General features: G+C 36.0%; 1 protein-coding gene across 2 annotated transcripts in view; it reads right to left on the bottom strand.

Annotated features, from left to right (window-relative positions):
* The window catches only part of HMGCLL1 (3-hydroxy-3-methylglutaryl-CoA lyase like 1), a 75314-nt gene that overhangs the window by 20492 nt on the left and 31914 nt on the right, over window positions 1–22908 (bottom strand). For both annotated transcript variants that reach the window (XM_005518108.3, XM_088052847.1), the window contains 2 exons: window positions 13015–13078; window positions 8300–8488 (listed from right to left, as the gene is read on the bottom strand). In XM_005518108.3, the coding sequence (XP_005518165.1) occupies window positions 8300–8488; window positions 13015–13078 (253 nt within the window). The remainder of the gene's footprint in view (window positions 1–8299; window positions 8489–13014; window positions 13079–22908) is intronic.

The following is a 22908-nucleotide window of genomic DNA, read 5'->3' as shown; positions in this document are numbered from 1 at the left end:
CAAAATACTAGAAAACATCAGACGGATTTTGAGCATGAGCACTTATGTTTTCATTTTCTTCCTATATGCAGGTCTGATTTATCCATTTGTGCAGTACGTTTTTTCACTTACAATAGTAACTAGCTGACTGTTCACAGTAGCAATATTATTTGATCAAATGAAAGTTTTTTCTACTTTCTCAGACACCCTTTTTTAAAGTTTTCTTCAGAAGAAAATGAGCACTTTGCAGCCTGGTACCTTTGCATAATTCACCATTTCCCCCCTAACTTATCTGCTTTCAAATAGAGTTTTATTCACCTGTCTCCTTAGCTTTCAATCTCAAACAATTCTACTCATGTGCTTTTCTAATATCACATACTTCTTTGTCTCCAACATCAGCTTTTTTAATTGCTAGATTTAGCTAAGTGCTATGTCATTTCCACAGTGAAGGGGGAATAAAAGGAAACAGAAACCAAAAGGAAAATTGATATTTTCTAAAGAATTTTATTTTACTGCCAACATTTCACCTAGCTTGCTAACAAATAATCCAAAAGTAGTGTTTATACTTTCAATCCCAGAAAATACCTAGGAAGTGCCCAGGATAATTTAATTCTTAAAAAAAATCCAAAAGCAGAAATCTGGGAATAGCCTTATTCAAAAGAAGAGGCATGTTGTAAAAAAGTTTCTTGTTTTACCTAAAATTTTGTGTGTTCCCATTTCTTATGTTTGATCTCAAATACTTCCTTTTGCCTGTTCTAGAATATTACACAGATTTCCACTTACGAATTGTGCTAGCTATCCTGTTTCTCACAGTGGAAATTTAAAATTTGAAAAAAAAGAATTTCTACAAGTTAGAACAATTGCCCCTAACATGAGCATTACAGTCAGTATTGCAAATTATTTATTTAAGCAGGAAAACCTAGGACCCACAAGCCAATACATTCACAACTCAGCTTATGGGTGCTTTCCAACATAAAGAAGTTCCTTTTCATAATTTCATTTGTTTCATGCCATTTAGCTAACTTTCCACTTATTACATGCCTCCACACTTTAATATTAACTTCCAGTGCAGAACACTGTAAATTGTTTTCTAAAAATTCAAAGCATATGATGGCCATTGAACATCCTTTGTCTTCTTTGGCAGTGATTTCCTCAATGAATTCCAGCAAAATACTGAAGCATGACCAGCCCTTCCTGAATTCTGTAAAGCTATTCTCAGTCAAGCTGAATTTTTTTGTAATGTTTCCCTATCTGAACCTTGAAATTAGTTTCTGGAGATCTCTGTTAAGTCTTCTGCAGTTTCCTGGCAAATATTTGTAAACAGCAGATGACAGCAAACTTGTGAGGCCTGCTGAAGCCTTTCCATTTCTGTGCTTTCCTCAAAAGGAGGAATGCAAATATATTAAAATTTTTTCAATAGCCCCATATATGTGCATGCTTCATATGGCAAGTCTCTCCTATGCTCACATTGTGCTTCATAACCTCTTCAGAGTGTCAGGTTGAAATAAAAGAAATGCAGAATAAAAGAAATGCAAGGTTACAGGGTTCAGATAATTTGATTAGGCATATATGTATTTTGACCATTTGCTCAGTCATATACCTTAAGTTTTTTAATCTAAAAAAGCACAAAACTAGAAATCTATTCTATTTTTAAATTTCAATTTCAAAAATTAAGTTTTAAATCTTAATAAAACTATCGGTACTTGTCTGATGATATTCCTTTGTTTTTTTCCTAGCATCCTAGCACTTCACAAAGTAAAACAGAAAAGCCTTATTTCTGTTTTACAAATAAAATAAATTAAAAAAAACAAAAAAAAGCCATGAGTACAGTGACATGTCGAAATTAGGAAACGACAAGCCAAGGTGTATGTTATGGTTCCTGTCCACTGTACCTCCTTAATTCCATACAGTACCTCCCTGTTAGCTTAGAAAAACAATCTGTAAGACAGTTGAAATTTTAAGTGAACTGTCATGATTATTTTTTGCTCTGTTAAAATTTAGTTCAGATATAAATAATTTAATTGCCAGGTAGTAAGTGCCCCAGCATACTGCTGAAAAAAACCCAAAATACTAGTATCATTTAATCCATAATTGAAGCAAGAATTTTGGCAGGTCAATACTTACAAGTTCATTTTATCAGTTACTACAAAACTCCCCAAAACCAGTATTTTTTGATGTGTGTAGCAGCAGACAAATCTGTCTGGACTGGCTTCCTTAGTTAAAAAGTTCATATTCACTGTTACAGGAGAAATTCCTAGCACAATGAGAACATGCAAGGCTTCATACTTTTTCACAGTGACTTATCTATCTTCTCTGCATTAAAACACAAGTGTGAATTCATTGTACTGTACTATAGCTCTGGATGATTGTGCTTTTCAGGGAAATAAAAAGACAGTGTTGCTCACAAATGAAGAATGATAAGGTATTGTTTTGGAGTGGTTTTTTCCTTTCTTTTTCATACATAAAGTACATAAAGCTCGCGAAAACTAAACTAAAGGTATTGTGCTTACAATTTTTTACAACATAGTTTCGTAAAACTGTACTTGAAGAAAATTATCCCATTGCTTCTTTTTAAATCAAGAGATTAACTGGTGACTGTATACATGTTTGTATGCATAATTCAGTAAAAAGGCAATAAATCATCAACAGAAACCCTGAAACAATTTATCTGGAACTCCTATACACATGCATTTGCCTTTTTCCCATTCAATCTTCCACCGGTTCTATCCATATATTCATGCCATTTTACCATCATTTTGTTTTATCATTCCTCTATTCTATTCAGGTACCTTGCTTGGCTTCTAGCTGTAACTACCAGCATTCACTGGGATAAGCTAGGACGAGCCCTCATCCTTGTATATATCTACTAAAATATGCCAGACAAATCCAAGGTGAAAGAACTGACTGCAGGATAAAAATGCTAAGTGGATTTCCTAGTACAGAAGTGTTTCTTACATACGATTTATTTATTTGGAAATTCATCACTACAGGCATTACAGGTATATTCTTTTATATCAGTCACAGAAATGCATATCTGAAAACTTGAGAGGAAAATGCCAGTGAACATTATCTGGCACCTGAGAGAGGCGTTTAAGTGCTGTCAGACTCCAACACCCATTTCTCAGGCTTTTCATTTTTATACCAACAGAGCTGCATGTGGAGAACTGTTAGGACTTTATGTACACTCAGACAGCAGGAAATGCTTTCTGAATTTAACTAAGTAGGAATATCTTGCCTCTGCAAGACAAAGCCTCCAGCTGAGCTCCAAGATCAAAGCACATGAGACCTGCCAACTCTCAGCACACATTACACTACCTACCATTAAAAGCAAAGCTCAAGTTATTGGTTGCCAGTCCCTTCGTTAAAGACTTGCAGTGGTGGCAACATCACCAGAAAACAAAGCCAAGAAGTTGAGTCAGAGATTCAACATTGGAATCAGGTCTGGACACAATAACCAGGATCAGACAAGATCAGCCAGGTCTGAGGGTAAGCCAGTAAGTCAAGCTGGCAGGTGAGGATGAGAATGAGAATCAGGGAGGTACGAGATGACACAAGTGCAATGGCAATGCTGCTGCAGAGTAGCTCAGGCAAGGGCCAAGCACTAGAGCTTCAGGTTTAAAGCCACTGCCAGATGAGGGAGAGGAAGACTGCACTGAAGATACTCAGTGCAGCTCCTGGACAAGAGATCTCAGCAGCACCTGAAAGGGGCCACAACAGCTTGTGACTTCAAGCAAGCTCAACAGCTATTAAAAACCAAATCCTGTATTTGAAAATTAAAAAAAAGGACAAGATGAACAGCTACATCTAGGAGATAGTTTTGTGTAAAAATTCATCTCATCTAATGTTTTGCATGGAAATTCATGTAAATCACAGAAGAAGGAATTTTAAACACAAGGTTTTTTTAGTCACTTAACTTAGGCTCTACCATTTCATGCTGCTGGCTGTTGTGAACTCTATTCCTGTAAAAAATGATCCTTGTAAATTAATAAACCATGAACTTGAGCACCTACATTCAGATTCCTTTCCTGCTTCTGGCAGTTAAAACAGCCAGGCCAATACTGAGTGGTTTTGAGTGAACTTATATTTTACTATATAAATAAACTGGATGCACAAAAATATTCAGTTTAGTTAGGATCTCCAGCATGCACCAAGAGACTAGAATAAATTTAATTAAGTGATGCAGGGAAAAGGTCAGCAGTCAGCCATTCTTACTTGGATTTACTTTTCTCTTAAGTTTATTTAATCTTTAAAATTCTACAATCTTGAAGAAATTCATAAAACATTAAATATTTTAAGCTCTCTAAAAGAGGATATATTATAATGTTTGTAATAAAAATCTGTACTCTCAAATCTGGATTTTGCAGTCTGAACCTTGAAAGTTTAATTAAAGGCTTGCTAAATTTTGTTTCTGGTACTAAAGTGGGGATTCTTTTTTTCAAAATTCCTGTTCTAGAAAAAGAAAGAACTAATAAAATGAAGTTACATTTTGTAATCAATTGCATTCATCTCATTGTGTCCAATAAGGTGAACATGATTAAACAAGGTGATAAAAATCCTTGGTCTTTCTAAGTCATTACAGTTTTATACTTGTTTTCCTTAAGTTAGAATTTCATCCTCATAGTGCAGGGATCAGTTCATTTTAATGAATTAGCATAGCAATTTGAGTGTGATAATATTCTATTGGACTATCATGTGATTGTTTCCTTTATTCAGGTATCACAGCCAGACAAATATCCTCTTTCCCTCATACTCTTTCTCATGTTTGAATATATGTTATAAAGACAGACAAATCTATTTCTAACAACTACACAAGTTTTACAGGAAAAGAGTTCTTTAACACTTCCATTAAACACTTTTCCTTCCATACCTATTCTGTACACACAATGGGAGTCAATTGTCAATGAAACTCAAATCTCCTTAGATCAATGACCTACCTTACCAGGGCCTCTCCAGAAAGAAGTTCCCCAACCCATGTTTTTACCCTTCCTTGGAGGTCTGTAACAATCTCCCATAAATGTTTTACTATTTCTGTTAGCTACACTATGTGTTTGTCACATTTGCTAACCCACACATGTAATTTTACTTAAAATACCATAACCTCTAACTACATCTCCACATCATTTCCCATCTTCTGAATTGTCTCTTTGGTAAATTCTATACTCTGGTAGTTTTATATTAAGCCATGTAACCAAGAGCCAGGCATGTATCTACTTTAAATGTTTACTGGTTTGTTTTGAAGCATCACTTCATGTTCCTCACATTTTCATATAGATTCTTTTCATAAATAAAGTAAATTTCCTTTCTATCTGTATTATTCGCTTCAGCAGTTAAAAAAATTACTTATGCTTTAAAAGTTGGCTAATCACTCTCCCATCTTTCACTACCTATCCCTTTGCTAAAACAACACATATAAAACTGAATACTAAAATTGCAACTACTGCCCTGCTAATTTCTTATACAGATACGGCCTGTCAGTTCTAGATGACTTTGGATCAGCCCCAAATGAAAGAAAATATTCTGGGTAGCATAATCCTGCATGAAACAATGTGATCTGTATAAAAAATCACTTACTGAATCACCAGCAACTCTTTCCACTCCTAGGAGATCTCCCATTGAAGCAATGCCTGAATTAGTGCAGAGTGATTTGTGGCTTTCCAGCTGTCATTCATTAATTCTTAGGAAATACAATATACAATGCAACAGCACTCAGCCTGGGGTTGTTCAGTGATGTCTTAGGAAGAGTGTAATTTGTCTGCTGAATGTTCTTTAAACTTGTTTTCAAGCAATAACTGTAGCCTATTATTTCTACGACCCCCCAAACACATTTCACTCTTGCTGAAATATTGTGTCGGTCACGCAGACCCATAAAGGGGGAAGGAAAAGAGATTGTGTCTAGGAGTTTGGTTTAGGAAACAGCAGCTGAGTTGAAGACAAGGGTTTTTATTCCAGTGCTCTGCCATTCCTGTATCTCTGGCAGAAAGGAGAGCACAGGCAAACCTGACAGCAAGGACTAGAAGTGACCTGGGCACTTTGATCCACTGGCTTTAGCACTTCACCACACAGCCAACCTGCAACTAAGAAGGAGTCCCTGTTTTAGAAGGAATATTGCTTTAGAAGGAGTTATAATCCACTGCTAGCTGCCTTGGTTTTTTGACCAGAGACAAGAGAGGATGCTGGGAGGTGCAGGATCTGTTTGAAGATCCAAAAGCCTGGGGACCTTCTTTTAAGTGAGCCAAGGAGATGCTTGCACAAAGCCAGTCACAGAGACTGTGTAATGCCTGCTTCATCAAGGACTTTTGGCAAACTCTATGACAAGTTCAGCTCAGCCAAAACCACTGCACCTTTAGACGTGTACTGTAAGAGACCTTAACAACAGAGGGAAGTTTTCTGGTGGGTCTCAGGCACCCCTGCCTTCCCAGAAATCTGAGAAAGTTGCATAGGAATTTCTTTTTAAATCTTTTTCTCTCTTGAATTTGCAAGTTAATTATCCTAAGCTGCACATTGGGTACCTAAGAGGCTTTTTTTTCTTCCTTCAGCTCTTACACAGCTGGTTTAAGAACTAAATAAAAACATAGGAACAAGAGGTAAACATGAGACAAGAATCACTTACAACAAATACTGGAGTTAACAAAGCATAGCCATTGTTCAGTGTTTAGCAGGCACCATGACAGCAATTATTTTAAGGAAGGATTTAAAAAACAATGCTTCAAGTATTTTTATGGCCAACTCCTCCCATGCTCAGGGGTTTCATGCTTTTAGCTATTGCATCTGCAACTGAAGCTAACTGTGAAATTAGCAATTTATTTATCCCATGGTACATACACACACATTTGCAAGAGTATAAGTGAGTAAGGGTGAAAACTGAATGCTGTGAGTAAAAGTTAGAACCTTTCTTACCAGATTTTGTCATTCCCTGTTTAATAGAATACCTGTGGATTCCCATATTGAAATTTTCCTTGTTCTGTCTTGTGGTGTAATATCACTAATACTGTTAACACAATTGTATCTAAATAACATAGTATGAGCTCTGCCCAAATAACAAGTCAGACAAAGGAAACTTTGACCTTCAAAAGCACTGACTGAATTGCAAGGAAACAGAAGATGCCATTAAGTATAAAATAGAACAATAAAGGCCTACAACTTGTAAATAACTTCTGATTCTGTAATGCTTAGTAAAAGTAAGTTTCCTTAGGAAGGCATATGCATATTAATATATTTCCCAGGATTATATCTTCACAAAAACTACCTTAGAACTTGCAGTCTGTTTTCTGCATTGTGTCCAATTCTGAAAAATACATTAACATAAGGGAAAAAACCTCTTACGGAAATTAACTCTGATTATTTAGGCACAGATTTGAAAACTGATTAAATAGGATATAAAGTTGTTGTTAATCTTACTTGGAAGGCATAACTGATAAACAAAAAAAGAATAATGAAGGCATATGAATAGTGATAAAATTATCTAGACTATTCTGTGTACATAACTACCATTATTTTATATTTATCCTTCTGAAATCAATATGTAATTATATATTATTCCATTTTATTTTCAGATACATCTATAAAGCAGAAATTTTAGTTTAGTGGAAAACAAACATACACAGCTGTTCATAAGAAAACTGGAACGTGAGATACTAGAAAAAAATTATTTAATGTCCCTCCTTCATCTAATGTCAATTAAATATAATAATCATCACTGTTTCTTATTGATTTTGTATGGAATTGACAGTAATTAATTATGGATGCTAACTGTGAAACAGGGAGCAAGGTGCTTGTAGAAATTGCAGGCCACATGGCTTTCTCAGTCTTGCCTGAGAAAGTGGCCTGGGAAATCATGGGGAGGAATTAAAATAATCCTCAGAGACAGAAAACAGCCTTGCAGGTGCTGTTTGTCTGTTCCTTGTTTTCTTGCAAGAGAAGGTCGAGGGGTAGTGTACCCCACTGACCAATGACGGTAATGTGTTAGTTTACTAGCCAATAAGAGTTTCTTTTCTGTACTTTCACGTATTGGTCTATAAAAAAGACCTGAGGTAATAAACCGAGAGAAGTTCTCCTGATCGACTCCCAAGAGAGTCTGTGTCGTTCTTCTCGCCGTTCCTAACAGAGCGACAATTAATAGATAAGGTTTAACATTTACTGGTAAAAGCAACAGCAATAATACCAGTAGACAATCTGATGTGTGAGTAATACTTTGCTGAAGTTTAGTGAGTGCCTTTTTACTCTTATACTGATTTCTTTAATGGCAGAATTTTTTTAAATTGCACATTGCATTAAAATAAACATACTATTATTGTATATATAAAATAAGAAACCAAGTCACCTGTATGGCTGTGAGGATATTGGCTAACGCCTGGCCATACGTGTCATGACAGTGAACAGCAAGAGCACTCAAAGGAATTTCCTTCATAACAGCTTCCAGCATTTTTTTCATACTTCCAGGTGTCCCCACACCAATTGTATCTCCCAGAGAGATTTCATAACAGCCCATACTGTACAGCCGCTTAGATACCTGATTAGAAACAGAAAAACACCAAGAGGTCAAGATAAAAGAGTATAAAATGAGGTCAAGAACATACATTATAGAGGACATACTTCTGTACAGGTTTTAGGTTTTGACCTAGTGAGGTGGATCAATCTATCAGACACTCTATATTAATTCTTGAAAACTGCCATCAAAGAAGAACATTCCACAGATCCTCTTATTTTAAAATTACAGTTCTGCTACATTCTGTACATGGAATTGCTGACCAAGTAAAATCCATCAAAAGCTTGCTTTCTGACTTTCCCACAGAATCCAGATTTTAACATTATGAATTAAGTTTCTGTCAAGCTCTTTCCTAACATTTTCTTCTCTCTGGGGACTTCCTAGCTGTTTGGTTTTCTCCATGTACTTTTCAGCTTACAAGCTGTGCAGGATAAAGACTTGTCCTTTTGTTTGCATATTACATGAAGCCAGCAAAAATAATAAATAAATAACAAAAATCCTGATTTTTCTCTTAGCACTTAAAAAATCCAATGGAAACTGAAATTTTAACATGCTGCAGTCAACATTAATTTTTCAATATTAATTTTTCTTGTTTTTCATGAAATCAAACATTGAAATACTAACAAAGTAAAACTGCAACTTAATTAACATTCTAGTCCTTAAGTTTTAAAAAAATTCTTAATATCAAACAAAACTATTACAAGTAGGTCTTATTTATGTAAGCAGAGCCCTAAATATTTCTGGAATTATATATTTGAGGAGTTCTTTGCATGAGTAAAAACTGAGGTCTGGCTCCATAATTTTTGCATGGAGAGAAACACATTCAGAAGCACAAAATCATGTTTTCACTGAAAATATTGCTTCAGGAGTTGAATGCAGGATCATTCCATCTTATTTTTGTTGGATTTATTTGGAATGACTCCACCTTATTTTCAGCTGCTCAGTACATTTGTCCCCTTCAGAATTCCCCACTGCGTATGAAAGATCCCAAAAGACCACTCCACTGGAACGGAATCCCAGTTTAGAAACTAACTGTTTAGAAACGAAAAAGTACAACCCTGTTCCAGAAAGACATCTTATGTCACACTGGAGTCTGCTGTTAAAACAATTCCAGGACTTCATCGGTGGGATTGCTGCAAGTATGTCTGAGGAAGTGGACAAAGTGCTGCACCAGCAGTCTCGGAAGTGCTGGATTAATATTGCTGTTCACTTAATTCAAACAGCTGAAAAAGAACTTCAAATGGTCTGAATCATCCTGCTTAAGGCTTGGAAGTGTTATGACTATTGCAAATGTGGTAAAACTGTGCTTTAAACTCAGATTACCTGATTCATACACACATAAATTCAACATACATTTTAAGAAAGGGACATTCACTGGAATGCAAAGGATTCAGCTCACAGAAATTTTGATGCCATATATTTTGATGATATTTTTATATCATCAAAATATAGCAGGCATTTAAACTAGACTACTTTTGTAAAGAAAAAAAAAAGGATCATCTGCAGTTAGTGGTGAATTACATTCAGTTTAACTCCAAACCTTAGTGTTTCTTTAAGATCAGGGCAAAGAAATGTACTGCATTTTTTCCCCTGTTCTTTTTAATGCATGATTCAAAGTTTTTCTAGATGAGCATCTTAGTCATAACTTAAAGTCATAAGCTATATAAACTGCAAGAAATCATACTGCATTTACTTTTTTCATGCTCAGTCCTTAGGCCTTTCAGCTTCCTGAATGCAGAGTTCTGAAAGATGGAAGAAGAGAGTGTGAAGCTGTTAACAAGATGAGCATCATCACTGATGTGTCATGATCTAAACTTAACATGATCCTTGAAAAGAGATATATATTTAATTTAAAGAAGAATAAGTATGCTTGGAAGCTGAATGGGAGTTTTTTGTACTGAATTTTCTATTCTACCATAGTAAAAGGCAGCTTCTTAGTTATAGTTTTATAAGTTTTCAATGTGGATTTTTGGGAGGAGAGTGTGGGAGAACACACTGTTTTTTCTATGTAATCAGGATGTGATTATGAGCTTGCAGCTTTGTTGATTAAACAAGGTTGTGCTCTGCAGCATTGAGCAGTTTTGCTATGCATGAGTCTTGTGCTACTCCCCTTGGGAACCTTGTCCCCTCGACACCAAGTATTGATCAAAATGGGAACTGGGGAAGCAGCACTGCAACATCTTAAGCACGTGAACAGTCCTACTCCTGGAAACAATATCTAAAACTATACTCTTATATTCAATATGAAAGCTGATAATCCAGTTATAGATTTATTTGTGTAGATCTATTTATACAGATTATTATTAATCTATATATATAGATTTATTTATATAAATCTATTTAATGCAACAAACAATCTAAAAAACCTGCAGTTCTTGTGCTGTAAGGGAAACTTTATTGATGCAACAATATTCAAACAAGAGTAGATACATTTTCTATAATTTGATCAGAATGTGTCCTGGATAATATTTAATCTACTTAATTCACTGCTTTAGGTTAAAAGGAAGCCAAGGTAAGAAATAAGCAGGCAGAAAGATAAAAACAGCCAAGGATATGATGGAATTATATGATAATGGATTATACAACTGGCTTCAAGGATGTTATACAGTGTTTCCAACAACTTTCAAGCTTTATATGCCTAAAGTTGAACTGCAAAATGATAAATGGTTAAGCAGTGACTCAAACCACAAAATGACAAATGGTTAAACAGTGACTTCCATTCAAGAATCAGTAGAGTAATAAGACTAGGCAATTTATTTTAGGATATGAAAACGGTTTGCTTGTTTGTTTATTTTAAAGAACCATACAAATATACCTGTTAAATTCTACAAGTCTGAAGGCATCTGAATTTTGCACTCACTAGATTACTATGTGTAGTTATGTATCTAGTATGCTAGAAATTAATGTAGTCTGTGACAATCTGTAATAATACATGTAGTTTAAAATAATCCACCTCTTCTAACTGCTTTTGCTTCAGTTAAAAAAATCTTTTGTTTAAAAAAATATAAAAATGGCCACTGTTACTGGCTGCAGTAGAAACTGCCTAAATCTTTCAATCATAGCTGCTGATTGCACAGAGAGTCAAAATGCTCACATCCCAATAAGATGATGACCAGAGCAGCAGCACTCTGAAGTTCAGCAACTCAGCCAGAAATTCTGATAATGCTGATTCTGTGCATGTATTTACATAAAATACACTAGATGCTTCTATATACACAGCAGAATTTGCTGAATCAGGGATGGAATTAATAAATTTAATGCAGTAGCTTTTATTCATGAACATATACACAGTGGTATACAGGTATGCAAGAATACATTAGGATGAATATAGAGAATAAAATAGCTGTGTGAGTAAAATTTTGCAGGTCTGGAACATTAAACAGCAATCCCAGCGGTATACTGAGAAGGATCTCTTCTGTGCAAGGAGAGTCAGTAAAAAACAAGCAACACATGGAAAGAAGCCTGTTGGGGAACATGGTAAGCAGTATGTCATCACTGCTCTAACTAAAGCTGTGTCATTTCTATCCCTCACTTCATATTAAAGCAATAAATTTAGAAATACTGGGCACCTTCCAAATTAGCTTTTCTGTTTTCTTTTTTTTTTTTTTTTTTCTGAAAGACTCTGAGTATGTGTGGATGGTGTGGGAGAAGTATTATCACAAATTTCATCTGGAGTGTATACTAGAAGAAGATGCAGGAGAACAGGATCTGGAGAACAGGACTTGAAAACCACCCACACAGATAAATATCAGATAAATGTTGACTAGCTGCTAGTGCTACAAATTAAAAAATAATGGTTTGGATATTCTGCTAGATCAACAAAAATAGGTGATTAAGTGTAACAGAGAAGACAAGTTTGTCTCTAGGTGGAAGGCCAACATGTCCTGCCTTAAGCCTCTTGGAATTTTTACTCCACTTTCTTTTTTACCTCTCCATTTAAGCTTTGATGCCCTCTTTGCCCTCCTGAAAAATTTTATACTTGTGTTTCACTCATTTCTCTTCTGGAAAAAAGGCTGGACTAAGAGAACTTCCTTATCCTTTATTCTAAATGGGAAAAAAAGGGACAGGGAAGAAAGATGCAACTTATTCCATCATGGCACTAGAGCAATTTAAGAAATTATATTGGGGATGAGTTTTGGTTCATGTGTCGATCACATGACCCTCACCTGAAGCACTGTGTGTTTATTCCAGCATGAAATGGATTTAAAAGCAAGAAACTGTGCTGGAAACCCTCTTGTACAACTGTCCACTGAATATGTGCTTGAGTCTATTTCCTTAAGTAATTTCTTACTTTCTTTCTAGATGAAATAGTGCATGCTTTTTCTCATGACTGATAGCAATCAAAATATACTATTTTTCTCACATTTAACTGTATATGGTTAAGTGAAGTTATGCACCAAGTTTTAGCATTAGCTAGGATTTTTGCTTGTTTTCCTTGAAATTTATCCATTAAAGACCTTTTTTATGATTAGGTAGAGAAAATTAATTATAGACATTTTAATATGTATTTTTGGTTCATTAAAAAAAACAAGCCAGAAATTCACTCTTACTTCTGCCACTTTATCTGGTACAACATTTCCTTCATATGGGCATCCCAAGGCACAGGACACATACCTGTAACAAAAAGAACACAAAATGTTCTGGTTTATATACATCTGTATTCAGCTATGTTACATCAAAAAAATATGTTAAATATAATTTTGAACATATAAACCAGTCAATGTAGAATAAAGATTTGAATGAAAGTTAAAGTTACATCATATGTAAACAGAAGGTTTATCAATTCTCCTTTCAGATCATGGAATAGCGATGCATAGCTTTAATTATGCTCAGTATGTCACGAATTGTAAAAGACTGGCAATTCGGTCAAGTTTACAATGTTGTAGGAGATTCGGTTTTTATCGGTATTTCCTTCTGAAGTTGCAAGAGCCAGCTCAAACTTCGCCTTGCCTTGCTTTCCCAAAGTATTCAGAAGAAGATGTCACTTTCTTCCTTGTACTACCTACCCAGATCATAGTGAGCAACCATGGACACAGACTACTTCCAACAACCCCATCATCTCATCAGAACTGTGGTGAATGAGGAAGCTTTCACTCTGTCTCTCTGTTCTGGCATTTCTGTCCCAGTGCCCCATAAGAAGTATAGCTCCATTGCAAGCTGTAATTTAGGTATGCCTTGGGACAAGAAGAAACTGAGAAGCCAAACTGTGTCCCTCAGCAGCTATGGGATCCACAAAGAATAAAAACTGAAAGCCACAACCAAACTTCCGTTGTTCAGCCCAAATGTTCTATTAGCATAGAATTCAGTTTAAATTTCCTCTTTTTAATGATAATTAAGAGCCATGAAATTCTAATTAAACTTCTAACTGTGTATCTTAAATTGATCAGGAATATGGTTAAACTAACCAGAAACATCCAGTCAAAATCGAAAGTGTGACTGTAAAAGGATTTACAACAGATTCAGAGGCCTGCAGAGCCCCAGTCCCAGTGGGAGGTTGCTCAACTGCTTAAAAAGAGAACAAGAGCCTTCATCGATCTCCCATCATTCCCTTTCACTCAACACTGAAGAATATAATGTAAAATTATACACTGTATAATGCAAAAGGGATTGAACAGATGCCAGTTTGTACGTAGTCAAGGTCCGTGGGGTAAAGGATGTATTGTTTCTTTGCAGTTGAAGGAGAAACTGATTGATAGAATGTGAAATTAGGATCAGTAACATGCAAAAACAAATTGTGAAAAAAAATTCCACATTTTAATGCATAGTGTATATTTCATCCCTTATATGAAAGCATGGTGCTGGCTCACTAGAATTAATGGTAAGAATGAAGCAAACCTTAAATCTAAAAAGAGCTTGATGAGCTCTGACAAAGAAATGGAAATGAATTTGGTTTCCACAAAAGTGGTTGGGTCCATTACATCCTGCTCATAATTCTAATCCAGATGCCTACTAGGCATGATTTCAATGTCATTATGAAAACCAGGTTTTTGAAACTTGGCCACAGAATTCATTAACTATCAGCCCCAATTTAGATGTCACTGTTTAAATTCTAAAGTTCTGTATTTTCATATCTACATTAAAGATAAAAATGTAGCTACTGTTAACAGTTGAACACTGTCCCGATTTTCAGTGACACATAACTCAAAAGCAATGAAGGATAATTTCCTTAATTTTTATTATGCATACAGTTTTTCAAATGAAACTAAGCATGAAGGATTTCAGACCCAAAGGATTCCTTTTTACATAATACTACAGCGCCTTGAGCTAGTGACTGCATACACCTACTGAAATTATTTTCAATATCAGACACAGTACGTTTTGCAAAGTGATTAAGAACAGTACAAAGTAAATGCAAAACATATAATAAGTGTGTGAACATGTTCCCTTTACTTACATATCTTAACAGGTTCCTAAAAGCTACATAGATCAAGAAGACAAGTATTTGGTAGTGATAATGTGGCATGAATGACATCTGGAATGGAGTAGGACAAACAAAAGTAAAAGCCGGCCAAAAGGTATCTAGAGAACAACAGAATACTCCCAGTGGTTCACACCAGAGAGCAGTAACTTGCCTGAGCTCACATAATTCAGCTGGGCCTGCTGGGGTATGAAAGTATGTGGTGACCTGAGGAATCTGCCTACTACAATACACAAATCTGTTTGAGATTATGAACTCTCTGCATACTTACACCATTGTGACTTAACTGACATTTTAAACAAGGAAAGTATGGTAGACGTAATCTATCTGGGCATCTGATATTCAATATTAAACTGGAGAAAATAGGGATTACTGAAAGAATTTGACAGGAAAAGAACTTTCTTCCAGAGAGACAACGAAGTCCTGTAGAGAATGAAAAAAACAAATTTTCAGTAGAGTTCATCAAGAATGAGCTTGGCAGAATTTTTTCTAATATTTTCATTTAATGAGTTGGAATAAAAAGTAGAGATGTGGTGATAACATTCAATTTGAAAGCAAAATACTTAAAATGTAGCTATAAAAGAGTAAAGTGCACTCCAGACATGTATCAGGATAAGCATTTTTAATAGAGGACATAAAATAGCAGACAGAATCACAAAATAAGCTGAGCTGGAAGAGACTCACAAAGATCACCAAGTCCAGCTCCTGGACCCTGCACAGCACCATCCCCAAGAGTCACCTCATGTGCCTGAGAACATTGTCCAAATGCTTCTCAAACTCTGTCAGGCTTGGTGCTGTGATCACCTCCCTGGGGAGCCTGTTCCAGTGCCCAACCACCCTCTGGGTGAGGAACCTTCTCCTGATATCCAACCTAAACCTCCCCTGACTCAACTCCATGTCATTTCCTTGAGTCCTGTCACTGTCACCACAGAGAAGAGATCAGTGCCTGCCCCTCCTCCTCCCCTCACAAGAAGCTGTAACTGCAGTGAGGTCTCCCTTCAGTGTCCTCCAGGCTGAACAGACCAAGTGCCCTCAGCTGCTCCTCATACAGCTTCCCCTCCAGGCCCTTCACCATCTTTGTTTCCCTTCTTTGAATGCTCACAAATATCTTTTTTATATTGTGGCACCCAGACCTGCCTTCAGCACTCGAGGTGAGGCTGCCCCAGTGCAGAGCAGAGCAGGACAATCCCCTCCCTTGTCCAGCTGGCCATGCTGGGCCTGATGTCCCCAGAACAGGGCTAGCCCTGCTTGGGCTGCCATGGCACTGCTGGCTCATATTCAACTTGCCATCAACCAGGACCTCCAGGTCTCTTTCTGGGGCACTGCTTTCCAGCATCTCACTCCCCAGGCTGTCCATACATCCAGGGTTGCCCCATCCCAGGTGCAGAACCTGGCACAATCCCTTCATATGGCTGGTGATCGCCCAGCCCTCTAACTTGTCAATGTCTCTCTGCAGGGCTTCCCTGCTTTCAAGGGAGCTGACAGTTCCTCACAGTTTTGTATCATTTGCAAACTTGCTTAGTATACCTTCCAGTCCTATGTCCAAGTCATTTATGAAGATGTTGCAGAACACAGGGCCTAAGATGAAGCCCTGTAGAATTCTTGTTGAAAAGGTCTTGCTGTATTCTTATAGGAAGTTGCAGAAAACTACATGCAAGCTGGAACATATGCAGGCAAGCACTGAGTACTGCTAGTGGGGGAACACAGAGCACGTGAAAGGAGGAAACATGCATGTCTGTGTGAAAGAGCAAAGATAATCATGTGCCTGGTCTGAGTACTTGCCAGTATATCTAGAATTAAGGCAGTGCTGAATGGAAGGCTTTGTAATTGCACTTGTGTGTTTATAAACCATTAAGTGAATGTGTGAGGAAATAGGTTTCAACACAAAGCTATTTATTTGTTATCTATAAATTTGGCTGTTATAGTTTTCTTTAATATTTGGGAACAAAAGAACCCATAGGGCATTAAAATGCAATCAAATCAGAGCCCCAGGACCTCCACCCACATTAGTCCAACATGGGAAACAACTTTGAAGGGCATTCTGCAGAACTACTTGGAAAGAAGAAAATTACCAAGACAGAGCCACAGAGAGCAATAGAAGACACAAGTTAAAGGAATAGTCTGGTCAACTGCAGACAAATCAAGAAGAATGAGGATAGACTACTGTTTCCGAGATCTTGTCATCAGGGAGTTTGGTGAGAGCTGTTGCAGTTGCAAGCAAGGAACAGAAGCCAAAGTGTAGGAGTTATAGGAGGGAATCACAGAAGAGGGTCTCCAGACAGTAATTATAAACAGCGCCTTCAATGAGCTTAGGAATGAAGAAGAGATAGGCGATGAGATATGATATGAAGAACCAAGTAGGGTCAAAGGTGCAATTTTTAAGAGGCAAATGCTTGCTTATATTGCAAGTGGAAAAGAGCCAGAGGACAGCGAGAGGTTAAGAAAGAGAGTAAGGGAGGGAAGAAGTAAGAGGAAGAACAGAACATGAGGTCGCTGGGGCAAGTGGAGGGGGTACAGATGGAAAGTAGACAAGAAACTTCTGCTGCTCTGACAGTGGAGGAGAAAGGACAGAAGGAAGAGAATATGGTATCTATTTTTCTTAGGAGTAAAAGCAAGATCCTATGTGAAGAAAAGCAGCAGAGGAAAAAGAAGAGTTTGAGCAATAAATTACAGAGGCAATTGGGATTTAATTTGTGAATTCAATTAAGTTGGAGAATACAGCTGTTTTCTAAAAAGATAGCAGGACTGAAAGAAAAAAATATACCATAATGAAAAAACTGTCCCAGTCTCAGAATATTCACCAGAGACACTCCACAGTATGAGAGCAGAAGCAAATATCTGAGAGTGCACAAAGTGAAATCTGGAATGAAGTGTTTAATTCCAAGTATGTGCTTAAATCTTTGCTGAATAAAGGCCAGACATAGCTTAACTACATCTTCAGCACACAAAAAAAGAAAACAGCCTATGAAGCTGTGGAAAGACTTGCAAGTGAACACATTGATACAGCTGCTTTAGCAACTCACAGGTATACACTGTTTTGCTCACTCAATCAGAATCTTTCCCTTTAAAAAAAGTGATAAAAAGTTTTCTACTTTTTTCACCTTGCAAAGTTTACCCAGTCTCTTGTCTGTCTGCAGGTTTCACTGCAGATGAGTATCAGTCTTCTACTGAATTGTTCCCTATGCACATAAAACAAAAACAACAACAACAACAACAACAACAAAAAAACCTCACATCAACTTTACTGTGTAATATTTTGCACAAAAATGCTGAACAGTCTCTGGGGATGGGGAGGGAGAAGGAAGAGGAAGAGAGTTTTCAATTTCTTCCAGTATGCCAAAACCAAATTTCAGTGTTCCACAAATGGAATAGACAGTACAAGGTCCCCATGATCAAGGTCACTAGGAATGGTGATAATTACATCAGTCCAGCGCCTGTGAAGTGAAGGATATAAAACCACAAACAGGGTAAATGAGCAAACATTTCTTAACTTAAACACACTTAATTTAAGTGTGTTAAAAGGAAAATGAATCCAAGCAGAAACTGAACTCCATGTTGTAATCAGCCCTTTGTCAACTTATTTCAGCAGGAGCCCCAGAGCCAGATCCACAGCTGCTACCACAGCTGGAAGCATGAAGCCTCCTGAGAAGCCAGTTGCAGACTCAGATGCTGCTGTTTCCTGTTTATTATTATAGTGTAAGTTTGCATATAATTTACCATGTTCACTGCAGATGTATTTATTTTTATTGGATGTTTGTGCTAAAATGTACATGCCTATCATTCATAATATTAAGGCTGATCTATTCTGTCTCTTTGCAAAGAAAACCATTTGTTAAAAGCAGAATCATTACTGTAGGGAGAGAGAAAACACAAAGAATAGAGGAGAGAGAGAGAAAGGAGAATCTTCCAGAAATAGATTCTCTAAGCCAAGTCCAAAATGTGTAAATAGGGCCGGGATCTTTTAGTGCCCAGTTACAAGTAATACATATCCTTTTCTCAGTGAATACTACAGAAAAAAATATTTGTTAATATCTTTTAATGCCAAAAAAACGCTGTTAAATTGTGAACTGTTCCAGAAAATAGTTACTTGTCTAAAAATATAAACAAACTTTTACAATAATGAAGGTCCACTTAACCATTTAACTTTCAATAACTCTCTCAGGTTTACCTATGGAGCTATCAGTAACATACTAGCAAACACATCACATTGTTACCTTATCATTTCATACTAACATTTCACATCTGATTTACACCACCCTGTAAGAAGACATGGGGATTATTTTCACGTCCCACAGGGATTACTCTTTTTTTTTTTTCTTTTTAAAGCAGCTCTTCTGGCCTGCCAATACTATTTTCTCTCTGCCGGTACAAAAACAATGGGTAAAAGTTGGAATAACTTTATTCCTCAGGAAAACCTTCACATACTGTAATCATCCAGTACAACAGAGTCACTACAATGACTCCAAGATCCTTTTCTTTAACTGTTCCCAGTACAAAGAAATTCACTAAGTCCCCACATCCCAGCAATCTCTGGATTCTTAAACTTCTCCAGTGCACTGATTGCAGCTGGCTTAACACTGCATAACACTGTAGATTTCTTTATCATTCACATACAAAAACATGTTTCTCCCAAGTCTATTAAATGCTCATCTACATTTTATTCTTTCCATAACCCCAAATATAGGCTCACTTATAGTGACATGAAGGTGTTAGACTGGTTTTACTATCTCGAAAAGTAGTAACAGTATAAATCACAATATTCTCAAAATAATTCTGAGTATGCTAAACTACAGTATGCTAAAATGGGCAATCTAAAGCAATGTGAAAAAATGTGTATTTGAGCCCTAAGTATTCCAGAATATCAGAAAATATGAGTTCTGAGTTTCTGTCTGTATTTGTAAGACACACACAGCTTCAAACTGTACGTATTTGTGCAAAACTGAATTGTTGAGTTTATCTTATGGTATTTCTAATTATATATAAAAGATTCACTACTGTAAGGCCAACCAAATATCCCAACTTAAAGTAATTTAGGATGGACTGTAATAAAAGAAGAAAAAAAGAACATCATTGAACTGAATTATAAAGATCTGATTATCTTGATAATCAGGAGTTTTAGATAATCTGGATGTGTCTTTATAAACAAAACAGGCATCGCTATTAGTTTCTGAAACCAAATAAAAGGTGATAGTAATAATAATAATAATAATAATAATAATAATAATAACAAGAACACAACATAGTTTGTTATCTATTTGTTATGGAAAAAATATTGCTATCTTTCAAGTATATCAACCAGTATTTGAATTCTGTACAAAGACAGACGCAAGCCAAATAGTGATACATTTCAAAATGCTTTTATGTACTATGAACTGCACCATAAAACCCATTCTTAAGAGGCACAGGACATAAACAAAGAAATTACATATAGCAGCTCAGAATTAATGTGTGATTACATGTGCTTCAATTTATGAAGCAGCAGCTTTGTAAGGAAATGTCCCTAGAGGTATTCTACAGCAATCACTTGTGGCTGTTTTTTTAACACTGAGCCTCTAAACATTTGCATATACATTCACATTTGAACAAATGGCCCTAAAAGAGATATTCATATGAAAATTTTTCAGGTCTGGGACATAAATACAGTTTTTAATTGTTGGCCATGGAGAAGTGGTTCTTTTAGTAGAGGAAGAAAATTACAACCTTTCAGGCTTATATCCCTGGTTCATTTTTTATTAGGAATAAGGCGGTCCTATATAGTATTGAATGTTTCAGAGGGATATAGTCTGATTGTATGTCATGGTCAGAGGACCCAGAGCACCATTTTTGGAAAAGAAAAAAAAAATACCAGTCCTTACTTCCTTTACTGTTCTATTGTACTAAATGCAATTAATTCCTGTGTCTTTTTAAATTTTGGAATACATTAACTTAGAAGAATCTAGATTAATGGAACACATTAACTTGGAAGAAACCAGCTTATTCAGAATTTACTCAACATTTTCTTCATATATACATTCATGATACACAAGTTAAAGGACAATCCAAGTGACTACTTCCAATTACCATTTCTCACAATTTTTATCAATCCTGGCTGTTAAGACTTAGTTTTTAATCACTGAATAAGCTGTGATATTTTCAATAGTACCTGAATTATGCATTGGAAGTTGCAAATATAAAACTAGCACTATTTTGTGTCACTTTACATGTAAAACACACACAGTAGTAATTAGCTGACCACACAGTTCATAACTGATTTGGCTCAGTGTCTTCACAGAGTGTGTCCCAGATGTTATTGTAAAGTTTTTATGCATGTAATAAAAAAACTCCCAAAAAAACCCAAAGCCCCAAAGAAAAACCAACATAACCCTACCCCTTTATGATGCTAATAAATGGTCTAACTTCTAAGACCATATGCAACATTTCAATTCTTCATAAACATTTGAACTGATTTAGTAAACATTTAGAAAACTGTGGACTGCACTACAGATTTTAAATGTGACAGCTGACAACATAAATTTTCTGGATGATGATGGAGTCAATGTTAGTGCAGCTGTAGTAACAGTAAGACGTGAAAACTTAAAGTTTAGTTTCAACTATTTGAGTGCATTTTTCATAAGATTCAAGGACTGCCAATGATTTATGTTCACTACATCAATTGTAAATTGCCAGAAAAATTAGGAAATACAATTTGAACCCCTTAAAATTATTTTCGGAAGTATTTTTCAACTGCTCAAATATGGAGTTAGGGCAAGGTATAAAATTATCCATTTCCTGCAAATAAATAACGCTTTAAACAATAATAATGCTTTATAAAGGAAACAATCTCTGTATTGAAATGAACACAAATCCAGTTTATGCATATTATTATTTTTATTACTTTAGTAATTCTAGCAAAATATTTAGCCTACAAAATTTATATTATAATTTAAAATGTGTGGTCCTGGGAGCTTGCTTGAGGAAGGGCTGCAGGTTTTGGCTATGGTTCTTTAAATCAGCCAATGTCTAAAAGGGTGATTAAAAACTAAATCCACAGAGTAAAAATCTTTCTCTGTACAGTCAACAGCTTCATATTGTGACACCTTGCAGCACAAAGCCTATTAATACATTTCTTCTATTTCTTGTAATTTACACAAGTTACAAGGTCCTAATCCTTTGCCTATGCAGAGGTAGGACAGGATTAATTTGTTCTTTCTCCTGATATCAGAGATAGTCATCCACAGCCTAGGCTTAGACAGGCCACCTATAGAATGACCAACACTGGACGGACCAAACTCCTTTGCAGCCAAAAGGATGGATCATCCAGAGAGTGTTTCATCTTTTCCTATGGCAGGTACTTTTAAAAAGCACATACAATAAACCACAGCAAGAAGGTTGCCTAATTCTCTCTAGTAACTACTAGAAAATTTAGGATGACAAGCTCAGGCTTGTGTGGTCATGATCATGTTACAACAATAGTGAAAAAAACAATATATAATTATTTTCAGTAAATAACAGCCACACAACAAAAAAACTGAAACAGTTGAGTAACAATCAGTCAGACCATGAGCACCTATTCAGATACTGAATATCAAAAAAAAACTTACCACAAACCCTTGACTGCATCAGCTTCTAAAAAATATTGCATGGAATCAGGATACCAGAATGCCATTTAGTGTATCTGTCACTAAAAGCAGCTTCTGCAGCAGCAGCTAAATAGGGGATCATATATCACAGACTTTAATAGCGAATTCTTTTTTGATTGTTTTATTTCCAGGAAAAAGTCACCCAGATTGCACTGAGTACTTCTATGAAATCTCAGTTTAAGTTTTATTTTCTGATTATCTTTTCATTTTTTCTCTTTGAGGAAGAGAAACACTTCTCTGAGTGTTTGATCTCATTAAATACAATGAAAAACTCCAGAAGTCTTTCAAATGAACTGCAATATTTGGGAGCTAATAAAGTATTTTCTCTCAAGTACTAATGAATTCCCTATAGTAGTGCAGACTTTTCTACCAGAGAAAATCATAGTTTAGTTTTCCAGGATCAAGTC

Source organism: Pseudopodoces humilis, chromosome 3 (assembly GCF_049639895.1).
Source record: "Pseudopodoces humilis isolate 2021_Gansu_Grassland_sample_001 chromosome 3, ASM4963989v1, whole genome shotgun sequence".
Classification (NCBI taxonomy): domain Eukaryota; kingdom Metazoa; phylum Chordata; class Aves; order Passeriformes; family Paridae; genus Pseudopodoces; species Pseudopodoces humilis.
The sequence above is the reverse complement of the archived record's forward strand: the minus strand, read 5'-3'. Positions and strand labels throughout refer to the sequence as shown.